A 14923-nucleotide genomic window follows, 5' to 3' on the forward strand; every position below is an offset into this window, starting at 1 on the left:
GGGAAGCCATAAGGCACCTGTGTTTATAGAAATCATGGGTGAGAAGTCTACTCTCAGGCATCTGATGAGCTATGATGTTGTTGCTATTTCTGCTGATGTTATCTGCATTACTTTTCTATGAGCTGGGGTGAATTTATTACTATATGGATGACTGGTGTTTTTACCACCTTGTTTTAAATCCTATATATCTTATATTTGTGGAAGTTGCTCTGAGACGTCCTGAGAAAGGTGTCTCGAAAAATTTAAAACGATGAGGATAAATGTGGGCTATTGAACTCTCACCAAATGAACAATATGGCATATGGTAGGGAAGCCGCTTCGGAAATGAATGAAAAAGATGAGAAATGCTCTAATTCGTTGGAAGTGTTGGAGAAACAGAATTAAAACTGGCAGTACTCAACACAATCAGATGATTTCTGGGAATATCAAGGATTGGTGGCATCTGCAGTACAGATGTAGGAAGAAACCAAAGTGGAGGACCAGAGCCAGTTGAACCTAGTAAGGAGGTATGATTCCTAGTAATGGTGTCTGATGATTAATAAATGCTGAGCATGTATTAGGATTTCTGGACTTTATGACATTTACATTCCTGACATTTTGAGTCCGGTCGTTGACAACTTTATAGGCTCGTCAAGGGATTGATGAAGTCAGAATCTGGTGGAACTCTGCATGGACAACCAGGTTTGGCTTAATGACTAGTCTAAAGGTCATTTGTGCCAAAATGGGTCTTGCCCCACCATGTAGGAATCACTGGTACAAAGTGTGTGCTACGGCCCCTGCATCACACATTCCATTGGAGACAAGGTGAGAGGAGACCAAAGAAACACCACACATAAGGGGGCTGTACAGCAGCAGACTGCATAGGATTTTGCGTGTGTTTGTGTTTGTACATTGATCGAATTAGTCACACAAACCACCTGGGAAGCTCAAGTGCCTGGCTTTTGAATTCGTTTTCTATTTGGGTTTTTATAGCAACCTGGTGGCATGTCCAAAGCATAATTAGGCAAGCAGGCATGTAGCAAGGACAGTAGCAATGGATTTCCCAACCTTAAAGTTTGACCTCGAATACAGAAGTCAAACTGCTATGCCTTGCCGACTGCCTTCCCTTCAAAAGAGAGCAGCAACACAAATCCAAGTGATGGAAATGAGGGCAAGGAAAATGTTTCTTCCCTGCCAAGGCAATCCGCTCACTGCAATCCTTTTAAACTCAGGTGACTACTGACATTTCAACATCTCCTGGATGAGAACATGCATTTCCTGTAGAGAAGCCTTCTCCAAGCTGGTGTCCTCCAGATGTTTCAGGCTAAAAACTCCCATTGGCTTCAGCTAGCACAGCTGTTGAAATTTGAGGCATCGACTTGGAGGCAGCAAGTTGGGAATGGCTGCTAGAGGCAGTTGTTTCCTCCACTCTCCTGAATCAGTACTCCCATCATCATCATAAAAATATATTTATGAAAATTATTGGTACACTACCTTTGATAGGGACGGGGGTGGCGCTGTGGGTTAAACCACAGAGCCTAGGACTTGCTGACCAGAAGGTCGGCAGTTCGAATCCCCGCGACGGGGTGAGCTCCCGTTGCTCAATCCCTGCTCCTGCCAACCTAGCAGTTCGAAAGCACATCCAAGTGCAAGTAGATAAATAGGTACCGCTCTGGCGGGAAGGTAAACGGCATTTCCGTGCGCTGCTCTGGTTTGCCAGAAGTCATGCTGGCCACATGACCCGGAAGCTGTTCGCCGGCTCCCTCGGCCAGTAAAGCGAGATGAGCACCGCAACCCCAGAGTCGGTCATGACTGGACCTAATGGTCAGGGGTCCCTTTACCTTTACCTTACCTTTGATTAAAAAAAATAATCCACATAGAATAACCAACAAACCCACACCGAACAATAAAAACACTATATGTAAAACAGCATAACATTAGTTGCAATAACACCCAGAAATGCCAGGAGCAGGTAACAATAATCAAGCAAAGTCTGGATGAAGAGGTATGCTTTCAATTTCTGGCGGAAGCACCCAACAACCTGTGCCCACTTGATCTCTGGGATAAGGGGTATCATTCTACAAAATAGGCGCCACCAGAAATAAAGCCTGTTTTTTTAATGCTTCAGGCCAATTTCCATATCAAGAAGATATCCATATCAAGATTCCAAACCCCCAAATCAACAAGGTTTGCTTAATCACCCTTCTGTAACCCCAGCAAGTGTTGTGCAACTGTGCACACACAGAAGAGTCCTGAGCTGCTCAGAACCAAAGAAGCCACGATGGTATGAAACAAACAAACAAAAACCCCACGGAAAGGCCAAGCAAAGTCCCATCCAATTTGCTCACGAGGCAGCTAATGCAGTTTGTCAGTGTTATAAATCTCTGGATTTCTATGAAGACAGGATTGCCAAGAAGAGTCCAAGTTAGCGGCGGGGCTCGTTTTATCTTCCGGTCTCATCATAAACGCCACACAGAGGCACAGTCCAAAAGACCGCAAAAAGGCACAATCATAACCATGCTTACTGGTAAAAGAAAAAGGAAGCAACACGGTGATCTGATTTTTAAAAAATATTTTAAAATCAAGGCCTGGCTGGCTGCTAATCCTCTTTGCGTCAAGGCCTCAAAAGCAGACAGTCAATCAGCCATCCTTCTGAACAGAGGGCAGACAAGGTTATAGGTAGGCAGGCCAGGGGAACTCCGCCTGCCCCTGAACATTGTTCCGTGGAATTTGCACAGCAGGGTAGATGGGAATTTGGAGGCTAGCCAATGCTGGGAAGCCATACAAGTCCCTGAGCCAAGCCTTTCACCTTCCTGCATTTCTGAAGCATCAGGAAGCTCCTGGCCAGCATCCCAGCTTGGTAGAACCCATAGAAAACCCCCAGTATTGTAGTATATGAGAAAGGGCTTAAGCAGAGGGGGGAGGGCAGGAAAGATGCTCATTCAAGATATTGCACATAACATCTGTGGAAAATTATTAGAGGCAACATCAAGTTCATTGCTTGCATTCTCTGAAAGCAGTTGTCTTGATACGGGGTGGGGTGGGGTGGGGACACTGTACAAGGCTGCCATCTGCCGGTTAGGGTTGGCAACCGTTAAGATATTTTATCTGCCCAGTTGGGACTTTTGCCTCAACTTCAGATTAAGGTTTTTAAAGAAAAAAAATAATATTTATTTTAAGAAGTGATCTCCTCCCACTCTCACACTCTGATCCACCTTCAGGGGAAGGGCCAGAGCTCAGTGATAGAGTATCTGCTTTGCATATTGAAAGTCTCAGAATCAGTCCCAGGTATCTCCAAGTAGGACTAAGAATGTCCCATCTGAAACTCTGGAAAGTCATTGCCAGTCAATGCAGATAGCCTGAGTTAGATGGACCAATAGGCTGCTTCCTATACCTCCCTTGGATCTGACTAGCCCCCTCTCTCTGGTCTTATCTACCAAAAAAACCCAAAAGCAAACCCCAGGCTGTACCCTAACCTGCCAAAATCCCACCAAGCTCCCCGCAACTGCACCCCCTTATCTCAGTATCTTTCAAAACACACCTAAGAACAATACATGAGTGCTTCGCTGTTCCTCAGAGCTAGAAATACCTGCTTCCTCTCTGGCCCCACTAACCACCACAGCTATCTTATTTGTGTCATCCTTTCCACATCCAAAAGGTGTGCCAATCAAGGGATGTAGTAGTCAGACCACACGTGGAGTCCCGTGTGCAGTTCTGGGCCCCACAATTTAAGATTGACAAGCTGGAACGTGTGCAGAGGAGGGCAGCCAAGATGATCAAGGGCCTGGAAACCAAGCCTTATGAGGAACAAATTGGGTATGTTTAGCCTGGAAAAGAGGAGACTGAGAAGAGGTATGATAGCCAAATATCTTAAGGGCTTCTACAGGGAGCAGGGAGAAAGCTTGTTTTCTCCTGCTCTGGAGGGTAGGACTTGAAGCAATGGCTTCAAGTTATAAGAAAGGACATTCCACTAAACACCAGGAAGAACTTTCTGACAGTAAGAATTGTTCGACAGTGGAAGAGACTCCCACAAGCAGAGGTGGAGCATGACCACTTTGGTCACGCTGGGTCTTGGGGGCCCCACAGAGGATGCTGCAACTATTATTTAGAATGGAGTACGAGAGGCAGTGGGGCACCAAATTTTGGCATCACACATGCTGCTCGCCGCTGAAATTTGAGCCCTTAAGGTTTTCCACTGCCAGGAGAGGTGGTGGACTCTTTCCTTGGAGGTTTCTAAGCAGAGATTGGATGGCCATCTGTCATGCATGATCTACTTGAGATTCCTTTAAAAAAAGAATTATTATGCAATACTGTCTCCACAGAGAAAAGAACATAGCATTCAGTTTATGGCATTAAGAGATTCCTTCATTGCAAGGGGTTGGACTAGATGATCCTCTACGATTCTATGAGAGTAGGAGTGTTGGCTTCCTACCAAATAATACAGCTTGGCAGGAAAGAAGTCTACCTTACATGTCCGGCAATTACCTTACCTTTCTCATCTGTGACTACCCATTCAACTTGTGCATGTATGTGGAGCTGTATTTGTTGCAATTTCTTGTTTGTTTGTCTTGCATGCATCCGATTTCCTTCCATTTCACTGCAAACATCCACGAAATAAAACCATATGCTCTGCCATAGCAACATTCTAATACAAACACAGACTAATCTTTGTTCACTAGAGTACACAGTTCTTTTTTATTTCTTATTAACACAATCTGCATCTGCATACAGTTCACCCAAATTCCATAGCAACCACACAAATACAAATTAATGTTTTTGGGGGTTTTAAAAAAAAGTTTTCCGGGAAATAGCTTGGAACTTAAAAGGGCAGAATGCAATGTTTGTAAGCAAATGCAGCTTGAATTGGGTAGCACTACTGACTATAAATTTTTTCTGTCTGTCTTCTTGCAAGTTGAGGACTTCTATAAACTAGAAATATGTTGAAAAAGAGTGTCTCTTATACTAATACACCTTATACTTGTTATTAGAAGCAGCAGAGGCAGAAGGAAAATGCTAAACAAATAAAGCTCTATTTCTGAAATTACTTGCAAATCCCACTGCAACTAGTGGGATTTATTAAGTTGCATGTGGCTTGAAGAACTGAAAATAGATGCTTTGGATGCTAAAGCTTCCCTTGCTTTTGCCTTTATATGCAGTTTATGAGAAGGAGGCAAAACCAGTCAGAGGCAGCAGCACCAAGTGTTACTCGCAGACTTTTCCTATGACAAGGAAGCACCTGAAACATTCCTGAAGGTTATCTGGAGCATTTAAAAAGACCCAAGAGTATGTTGCCTTTTAAAGCATCCTTTCCATGCCTATTCATCCATATTCCCAACTGCATTTGAAATTTTAGCTTCCAGTGATTATGTTTGCCAAATACCCAGGGCATGTTGGTTGTTTTCAGAAGGTGGTGGTAGTAATATATTGTACCAGACAGCACTGTGTACCATTGCCATGTAGGGGTGCAGGTGGTGCTGTGGTCTAAACCACTGAGCCTCTTGGGCTTGCTGCAAGGTCAGGGGGTACCCGGTGCAGAAAATTTCTTGTCATACCCCCCCCCATCAATATCTACTTGGACTCCCAAGAGACTGTGATCTACTCACAGTATAAAAAGGCTGCCTGTGATCTATCCATTTTTTTTTAGGGGAGGGTTGGTCAAAGTTGTTGAGCTTTTTGAGGGGCAGACCGGGAGCAAGGGCCTGTCAAAAACGAAGGGGGAAGGGTGCAGCTCCCCCTTCCCCCAACAACTCGGGGTAGGCACGCCCTCGGAGATGACATCACCCCCCTCGGAGATGACACCAGGGCGGTCCACACCCACCTTGCTCTGCCCCTGCCTGCCAATCCAGCAGTTCAAAAGCATGTCAGTGCAAGTAGATAAATAGGTACCGCTGTGGCAGGAAGGCAAACAGTGTTTCCGTGTGCTCTGGTTTCCGTCACCGTGTTACATTGCACCAGAAGCAGTTTAGTCATGTTGGCCACATGACTCTGAAAAGCTGTCTATGGACAAACGCCGGTCCCATCTCAAGCTCTAGTGGTTCACTATAGAACAGACTTCAGGAATTGTTCATCAGTTCCCACATTCCCTTCTGTTCTGCTGCAGCTGTCATTGCTTACAACCAGCCACACCTTTTCCTGGAAGGGTGCAATACAGATTCATGTAGAAGTGTTTTTAGAATTGCCTCTTTGTGCACATTCAGGAAACTGGAAAAGCAAACAGGGTATTGCGAATCCATTTTGTTTTAAAAGGTTGCTGAGTCACACCTGGCAACTTGCCAGGTGTGGCTCACCCTTTAAATGTGGATTTTTCATAGCCTGGTAAGACATTTTGTTTGGGTGGGCATGTGCAAAATATGACTAAGCCCCACCTACTAGCCCTTCTCCAAGTTCTGCCTATGCCTCCTGAGCTTTTATCACTACAGTCGTGAACCTACATGATTAAATCTATATCCAGCCCCAGTGCCAATCCTTATTGATATGTAACATACAATGGTACCTTGGTTCTCAAATGCCTTGGTAGTCAAACAACTTGGAACCCAAACAATGCAAACCCAGAAGTGAGTGTTCCGGTTCACGAACTTTTTTTGGAAGCCGTACGTGCTCCATTTTGAATGCTACGGTTCCGATTTGAGTGCCACACTTCCATTTTGAGTGTTACACTGAGGTCTGCCTGTTTTTGCTATTTGTTTTGCGTTTTTGTGGCTTTTTTTGTTTTGTTTTTGTGACTGTGTGGAATCCAGTTTAGCTGCTGATAGATAGATAGATAGATAGATAGATAGATAGATAGATAGATAGATATAGATAGATAGGTGATAGGTGATAGATGATAGATAGACTGTGTGACTGCAGTAAATTGTTTATTGTTTTCATTTTATGACTCAATGCTCTTGTTATATAATAAAATTCATGTTAAATTGCTGTTTTAGAGGTTGTTTTTAAAAGTCTTGAACGGATTAATCCATTTTGCATTACTTTCTATGGGAAAGCGCATCTTGGTTTTGGAACGCTTTGGTTTTGGAACGGATTTCTGGAACAAATTAATTTTGAGAACCAAGGTACCACTGTATTATTTTGCTCCCAAGTATAAAACAGATCATGCTATAGGTTAAGGCAGATATTACATGAGGAGATATAATTTTGTGACCCAATTTTCAGCCAATTTATATTGGACCATTAATTATTTTCTCATTGTCAATGAAAAAGTAGTTTTCAGGAACAGATGTATCAATTTATTCGCTTGTTCAGGAAGTAGGCTTGAGACAGAGTAACAATGTCAATCTTCCTTCCCTGTCCTGCTAGCGCCCCCCACTAGTAAAGACTACTAGTTAAAATCTTGGGCAGCTATCTGCAGTCAGTTGCAGAGAGTACTTGGCCAGCCAAGCTGTTGGTCTCTCTCAGTATAAGTCAGCTTCTCATAGACTATTCCTTGGGGTCCTCTGAACAGGCAGTTAATCTAGTAAACAGACCACATGAATTGTTTGGCTGTCGCTTTGGTATTGCACCAATTTTCTATGTGCCCTGAAACAATTATGGGGTTTGCTACACCGCCCCACCTCCTGTGGGTTGTGTGTGTGTTTTTTTGTAAAACAAAGACAATAAAGTCATTGTAATAAATACTTACTCACTCTTTCATGCGAGGACAATGAGCTAATGTTTATTTAGTACTTTGAAGCTGCAAATGTACCAACACATGAGCTGAAGTTGCTATTGCCGCAGCACTTTTTCCAGTGCTTTGTCCAATCTAGCTTTAAATGACTCAGTTAATGAGATGCTCACCATTTCCCCAGGGAGATCATTGCGCAGTGCAGTTGAAGAAGTTTTCAAGACTTTCAGGGTACTCATCCAAAATCTGTCAACTGCTTGATTTTGTTGTGTTTTCTTATTTAAACTGAAGTCCATCCCAATCCACCTGGTCTATTTGGCTGATGCAGTGATGGCACACCACTGTCTACAGCTTCCTTATAGCATAAAAGGAGGCAAAAGGTCAGCCCAATGGATCAGGTAGCTAACAATATTCAAGTTCAGGCAATTATCCATGGCCAAATGTTATAGTGAACAGCTTCAAATGCATATACTGTTTGGCTTCTAACTAATACATTAGCTCATTTCAGAACTACAAATTAGCAAGGAGCACATTGCACCTTTGCAAATAATTATAGTTGCTTGTATTTTTCTTACTTTATTATGCAAACAGAAAGCTTCTTTATTTCAAGTATTCCCAGTTCTGACACCATCTTTTAACAATGATGGTTATTCCTTAGGGCTGCTCTGTGTTGTTCTGTTTATATCTATCTAGCTCTCTAAACCGCAGCATTGAAAAGTGATTATTTATCTACTTAGGTCAGGGAGAGATAAGCGCCTTGCCGAGGCATTATTTCCATTATACAACATTACAATCACATTTGAATTTGTCAGAAGTTCCATCTATCCAGGGCAGGTTTACTTGCATCCATAAGAAGACCAGGGATCTATTACTCGGAATTAAACAGGTCATTAAACTATTCATGAGTCAGGGACCATGCTGAGGACTGCATTGGGGAGGAATGGTGGGAACCGCCCCCCCCCCCTTGCCCTGCTGCTTCCAGGAGCAGGAGGACAGTATAGATTCGGAACAGTGGTTTGCAGAAGGACATAGTTCAGAAGGCAGAAGCTGGAAAGTACTGGAGGGGGAACAGCTAGGAGGAGAAGCACTGGGAGAGAGTTAACAGATGCACTGTCTCTAGAAAGCATTCACCCATTCTGCCCAAGGTCAAGAAAAGCAGATAAGGTGGCAGCACAGAAAGCACAGTGGTTACAAGACCAGGTTACAAGACGTGGTAGTGATGTGGGTGATTAGGGAGGAAGTGGGTGGGACCCTTAATTGGGAGCACCTTCATTCCTAGGAATGGATTCTTTGTTCTCTCACCGTGATCATTAAAGGTTATAACTGGTAAGAAGAGACCTTTCTCTTTGTTCTGCTTATCTATGGCCAAAGGGTGGGGGGGAGCTGATTCCCTGAAGCCTGACATCATGCAAACTATGTAACACAATGCAATCCCGTCTTCTCAAACCTATTATCCCAGAGTTTCTTGAAGCCTGGTTTTTGTTTCTTGAAGCCCAATTCAAGCAAAGTTCCAGGAACATGTTTAGAAGAGTATGTTACGTGTCCTCTGGGAAGCATCTATTTGTTTCAGTTTTCAGTCCTCATGGGCAGAAACTGAAGTCTTAATGAACCATTAAGGCTGTTGATGGGCATAACCCGGCCAAAGTAAGACTGACTTCAGATACTGATCTCACTTCACGTTTCAATTGTCATCACCAATCCACTATGCAGTGTTATTTTGAGGGCAGACAGCAGCTGATTCTTCAGGTGCTTTGTATAAATCAAGAGAGAAACAAAAAGATTGCTGTTCACCACCTTATAAAAGCTAGTTGGGCTGTGATCTTACCACATATACACACAGCACAGGAAGAGACCAGTTACAATGTAAAAAGAAGGGCAATCAACCTATAGGGTCTTCCCAATATCAAAAGCTTGTTTGAATTACCTATGAACCCGACTCCACATCATCAGTTACAGCAAGGTAAGTTCTTGCCAGTTTAGTCCTTGATAACAGCATCTTGCCAGACAGGTGCTCTTCTGAGCACATGATGGGGCAAAATTTCTCTAGATTCCATCCACTTCTGCTGCATCATGAGCAACAGATTTGGCTCACTATGTGGTAAAATCTTTCAATAGCATGTTAGAGTAGGGCTGGATCTAGACCCATCGAAGAAGCATTTCAGTTAAACGGGTTGTGAACTTTGTATGAGAAATTGGGCTGGCAAAAATGGAACTCCACAGCACCATCTTGTGTCATAGTGTTAGAATGCATAAACAATGCATATAAAGTGTTTATTCTTTGCGAATGTAGCTGAGTCCTGGATGCCCTGGCTTTTTCTCATTTTCTTGTTTTCAATAAACTCACTAAGGGAAATTCAACACTAATCTTTCCTTAATATTTACATTGCCTGCATTGTTTTTTTAAAAGCTAAATCAATTACGCACACATTTTAAGGTAGCTTAACACTGAGTCAGACCACTGGTCCATCTACTTCTCTGACTTCAACATGAATTGACAGCTACTTTCCAAGGGCTCAGTGGCCTCGCCGTGCCAAGCTACCTGAAATTCTTTTACCCAGATGTGCCCTGGGCTGAACCTTGCACAATTCTTTCTAACAATGGCCTGGTTCGTGCATCACAAAAAAAAGACTGGCTTAGAATGAGCATGTGAGCATGCATGCTCAAGGAGATCAGAGGAGCTCTGCTTCTTCCTGATCATTCTGCTGCTGCACTGCACTAAGCCTCAGTACATTATCCAAACCCAGGTTTGTGGTTTAGCTCTCCTTTGCAAACCATGAGCCGTAGAACAAAGACTAAACCTTGGCTGCAGCTCATGATTGGTTTGGAAAGAACTAAACTGGAAGCCCAGATTTGGATGACATGTTAAGCCTAATGATGTCTAAGCACAGCGCAGCAGCAGAACAACTGGGAAGGAGCAAGTGGCTGTGATTTCTCTAGGAGCCCACAAACTCACCCCAAGCTGTTGCTTATGTGCAATCCAGATCAATATATTAAAGCAGGGATTTATTGCAACAAATATTTGTTTCTTTTATGAGTTGGTTGCTTCTGTTTCATGTTCTTTACCACACCCAGATATTTGTACAGATGAAAGGAGAGTTAGGTGTTTTATTAAAAGTATTTATAGCTTTCTACTTCAATAAGTGGAAAAAACAGCCAAGTGTACAGAGATTGGCAACAGAGTCCTGTAAAACTGCAATTGTTACATCAGTGATTTTCACACAAGAAAGCTAGAGCTAGGCACCTTAATCTATAAACATAGATTAGAACATAATGCAGAACATACATTAACAGATTGCAGTGCTTTTTAATAGCTGTAGGTTTTGGATACTATTATTAAAAAGCAATGCTCAAAACTAATTTGCTGAATATATGTTCAACGAGTCAGGTGCAAAGCAAGTTGCTCCAACTCCACATCCGATTTTGCTTTGTCAGGAGCTATCATGGATTTCCCCTTCTTCCTCAGATGAGTTTTCCTGGTTGGATTTACTGGCATCTAAAGGAGAGAAGGGGAAAAAATACAATATTTATATATTTACTAAGCTAACCCCAGCCCTGGTTTTGCACCCTCCACAAATGTTTCCTATTATTCTCTTCGATTTAAATGGATTCTTATCTACTATATGCTTTTTTGTATTCTTATTTATACCACTTACAAACTTTGGTGATTAAGTGGTATAAAAATAGGTGGAATAAATGAATAATAAATGCACATTTCCACAGTACATAGTTACTTGCAAAGTAACTATCATTCATTCATTCATTCATTTATAAATTGTATACTGCCCTTCCTCTGTAGGTCTCACAATATAAAAACACAATATAAAACTACAAAATACACAATAAAAAAGAACAAAAAAAAATCCCACAAACCAATAAACCTCCTCCCCCAAACACATTTAAAAGGAGTATAATATGTTCATCATTAATAGGTGGAAGTTCTACCAATTGTTCATGGAGTTACTCCTAAATCAATCCCTAATCAGAATCCAAGAAGGACTGCCATGTGGTGTTGGACTTCTTGCCTGAGCATTTTGTTTATTGACTAGACCTGGGCTTATAGTTCTGGAGGTGCAGCTACATAGGCTTGCAATTTCCGAGGAGTGTTTGGAAGTGTAGGAGGGCTTTGTAAAGGTGAAAGATTGCTTGGCTGATTTCTTGTCCATCTCCCTTAGACAGAGCAGTCAGGCTTTTTTTGTTGCCCCTAGTTCCAATGAGGATGGCTTCCAAGTGGTGCTCAGAGAGCTACCTTCTTTAAAACGGGATGCCTGTGACTGCTGCCTCACATCTACTACAAAAACTGCACAGCAACAGACATTTTCCTTTTTTAAAAAATGTATACCTTCCTTTCTACTGCACAAGGCGGCTCACAACAATTCAAATCAGAATATGAAAATATAATAAAAATGTTCCTTTCTGATGTGCCATCGGAGACCATGGGTACAGTTTCAAGTGAGTGCTTCTAGCAATTCATTGGCCAGGAAGACCACTGAGAGGGACAAAAGGATGCAATTTTTTCTATATTCAATGTAACACCTAACTGATGGAACAATCTATTATCTAGCCTTTCCTTCAAGGAATAAAGTCAGCATATATCCCCCCCCCCCCCCCCGTGAGAAAAGTTAGGCTGAGAGATAGCGACTGGATCAAGGTCACCCGGTGAGCTTTAAAGCTGAACCCGGGTGTTCCCAATCTTTGTCTGGCACTCTCAGCATACTGGCTCTCATAAGAAACCGTATTTATAAAGCAAAACTGGATTCGTGGAACACAGGGTGTGGTGATGTATCACTAGGTGGAAAGACTCAACATGACAGCCATCATTTGTAATGTCAGGCAGAACAGAATTTGGCATTTCATTAAAACTTCTGATTTACACAGAGCACTACTGAGAATTGGTCTTGTTTCATGTTGGAACCCTTTCAACGAAACTAAGACATGACGCATACATGTTGCCTTTTTGTATAGTTCAACATTTCAACATAGCGTTTGCAAGTCTGAGCCAAAGTGAAGATGTTACAGATTCAAGCTGTCCAGAGTTCCAGGAGTGACTGATGTCATCATTTCCTGAAGTGTTTGTCAACCTTCCCCTCCCTCTCCCACCCTCCAGATCACCCCAATTCTCCTGCCACAGCCCTACCAACCCCTCCTCAGATGAGGTCAACAGATATATATATACACACACACATATAAAATGCATGTTTGCAAAGGAAATACACATAATTTTTCTTATGGGTATTTTCATTTAACTAGTATTGCTTAACACCAATGTGCTTTTTTGTACATATGAGGCCAAAGGCTTCTTATTAGAGAAATATTACTAAGATGAAGTTAATGGGGAATTGCTACGTAGTCATGAAATGCTGAGCAGATGGTCAGCAGGGGTAACACTGGGATCAAGTGTGCACCTGTATAACTTCAATGGAATCTAGACAAGAAAATAAAAGCACTTCACCCAGAAACGGCTGAGGTCACATTTTGTCTACATTAAATCTAGTGTATAATCAATTAACATCTATATGCCAGATATGTACTGAGTACTGAGATAGAAAGAAATGTTTTTGTCCCTAAGTCTTGTAATAACTTCTATAATCCTTTAGTAATTCTAGCCGTGACTATGCTTGCAGACAGAATGGCGAACACCTGTACTTTCTTTAAACAAGACCAACCATACTAACCCCATAAAGCAGCGTAAACAATCTGATTTAAAATTACTTTTAATTTGAAGGCTAGGGCCCTTTTTCTATTATGCTTTCATCGCAGAACACTGCCTGCTTTTTAAGTGGAATACTGTATTTCATTGTGTATGCATATATAAATTCAGGTTGTGTCTTTTGTCAATTTGTGCAGAGAAAAACACATACTTTCTAACATATTGCTCAGTTACAAACGTAACTAATGAAATATCAATCTTATTCAAAGACAAGAATATAAATCCAGAATTTTGGTGATCTCATTACAAGGCCCATTGTAAGATCTTTCCAAGGTGACCAGAACAGAAAGAATCTGCTGTTTCAATAGGCTCATGAATGTTTTCAAAGTTTTTGGGTCTCATAAGGAAAAACATTCCAGATATTTCAATTCTAGAAGTGTCTGGTTGTGACCTGCACTTATATCCACATTACTACTGACTATCTATCTATGTAAAATAAAATAGAAAAATTCTACATAGGCAGCAACTAAAATACCATGGGAATGCAAAAGCTTGCTAAGAAACGGCCAATCAGGCACAATTCACAGCAGCTTCTTAGCAAGAAGGTTTTGTAAGGTTCAGTTTCCCATTCAGATTAGCTAGCACTCACATGTTCTACAAATGGAAAGGTGTGATCCACATTATGCTATTAGCAGCTAGATTAAATTCTGTTTTTTTGTTCAAGCTACTGAACACACTTATAGAGCAAGCTTTTTGAAAAAGGTTATTTTGATATAAACCACCTTGCACCCTGGTTATATATACAGGACATATGTATACATAGAAAACATAAGCAAGCGAAGAGGGATATCAGAAAAACTTCCTTAGCCCCAAACTTATTCCAGAAGACAACGATGGCATCTTCCCTTTTTAAAATGTATGCCATTACTGTGCCTGCTCAGCACTGCCAGTGCAACACTGTAGCCATTTACCACTGAAGCCTACCCTGATGTGTTTGATCTTTGTTATTTGTTAATTATTATTTGTATTTATAACCTCCTCTTCCATCAAATAGTTGCGGGGTGGGTTGCAAAAGCGTAACCATTGCAAAGTACCACGCACAATTAAAAATTCAGGAACAAAAAACTGCTGCACAGAAAAGAGCTATGCTAAAATACCATGATATACAACTAAAATACAATGCAAGGGATTAAAACATTGTTCCAGCTGCATTTAAAAGCTCATCTTCCATTAAGTACAGCACCCTCAACTCTTAAAAACATAGCGAAAGGAGGAAGGGAGTCTGCAGGTAGCATAGACTGGTGACTGGGAGCGGCCGCCGAGACCATATAACACCGGTCTTGAAAGACCTACATTGGCTCCCAGTAGTTTCCGAGCACAATTCAAAGTGTTGGTGCTGACCTTTAAAGCCCTAAACGGCCTCGGTCCAGTATACCTGAAGGAGCGTCTCCACCCCCATCATTCTGCCCGGACGCTGAGGTCCAGCGCCGAGGGCCTTCTGGCGGTTCCCTCATTGCGAGAAGCAAAGCTACAGGGAACCAGGCAGAGGGCCTTCTCGGTAGTGGCCCCCGCCCTGTGGAACGCCCTTCCAGCAGATGTCAAAGCGATAAACAACCATCTGACATTCAGAAGACATCTTAAGGCAGCCCTGTTCAGGGAAGTTTTTAACGTGTGATATTTTACTGTATTTTTTGTTT

General features: G+C 42.1%; 1 protein-coding gene across 1 annotated transcript in view; it reads right to left on the reverse strand.

Moving 5' to 3' along the window:
- Nucleotides 1–10670: 10670 nt before the first annotated feature.
- Nucleotides 10671–14923, reverse strand: part of ZNHIT6 (zinc finger HIT-type containing 6) — a 40552-nt gene continuing 36299 nt past the window's right edge. Inside the window, exon 10 of the mRNA XM_079981710.1 lies at nucleotides 10671–11072. Coding sequence (XP_079837836.1) covers nucleotides 11008–11072 — 65 coding nt within the window. The 3' untranslated portion in view covers nucleotides 10671–11007. The remainder of the gene's footprint in view (nucleotides 11073–14923) is intronic.

Source organism: Podarcis cretensis (assembly GCF_951804945.1).
Source record: "Podarcis cretensis genome assembly, chromosome: 6".
In the NCBI taxonomy this organism is placed as follows: Eukaryota; Metazoa; Chordata; class Lepidosauria; order Squamata; family Lacertidae; genus Podarcis; species Podarcis cretensis.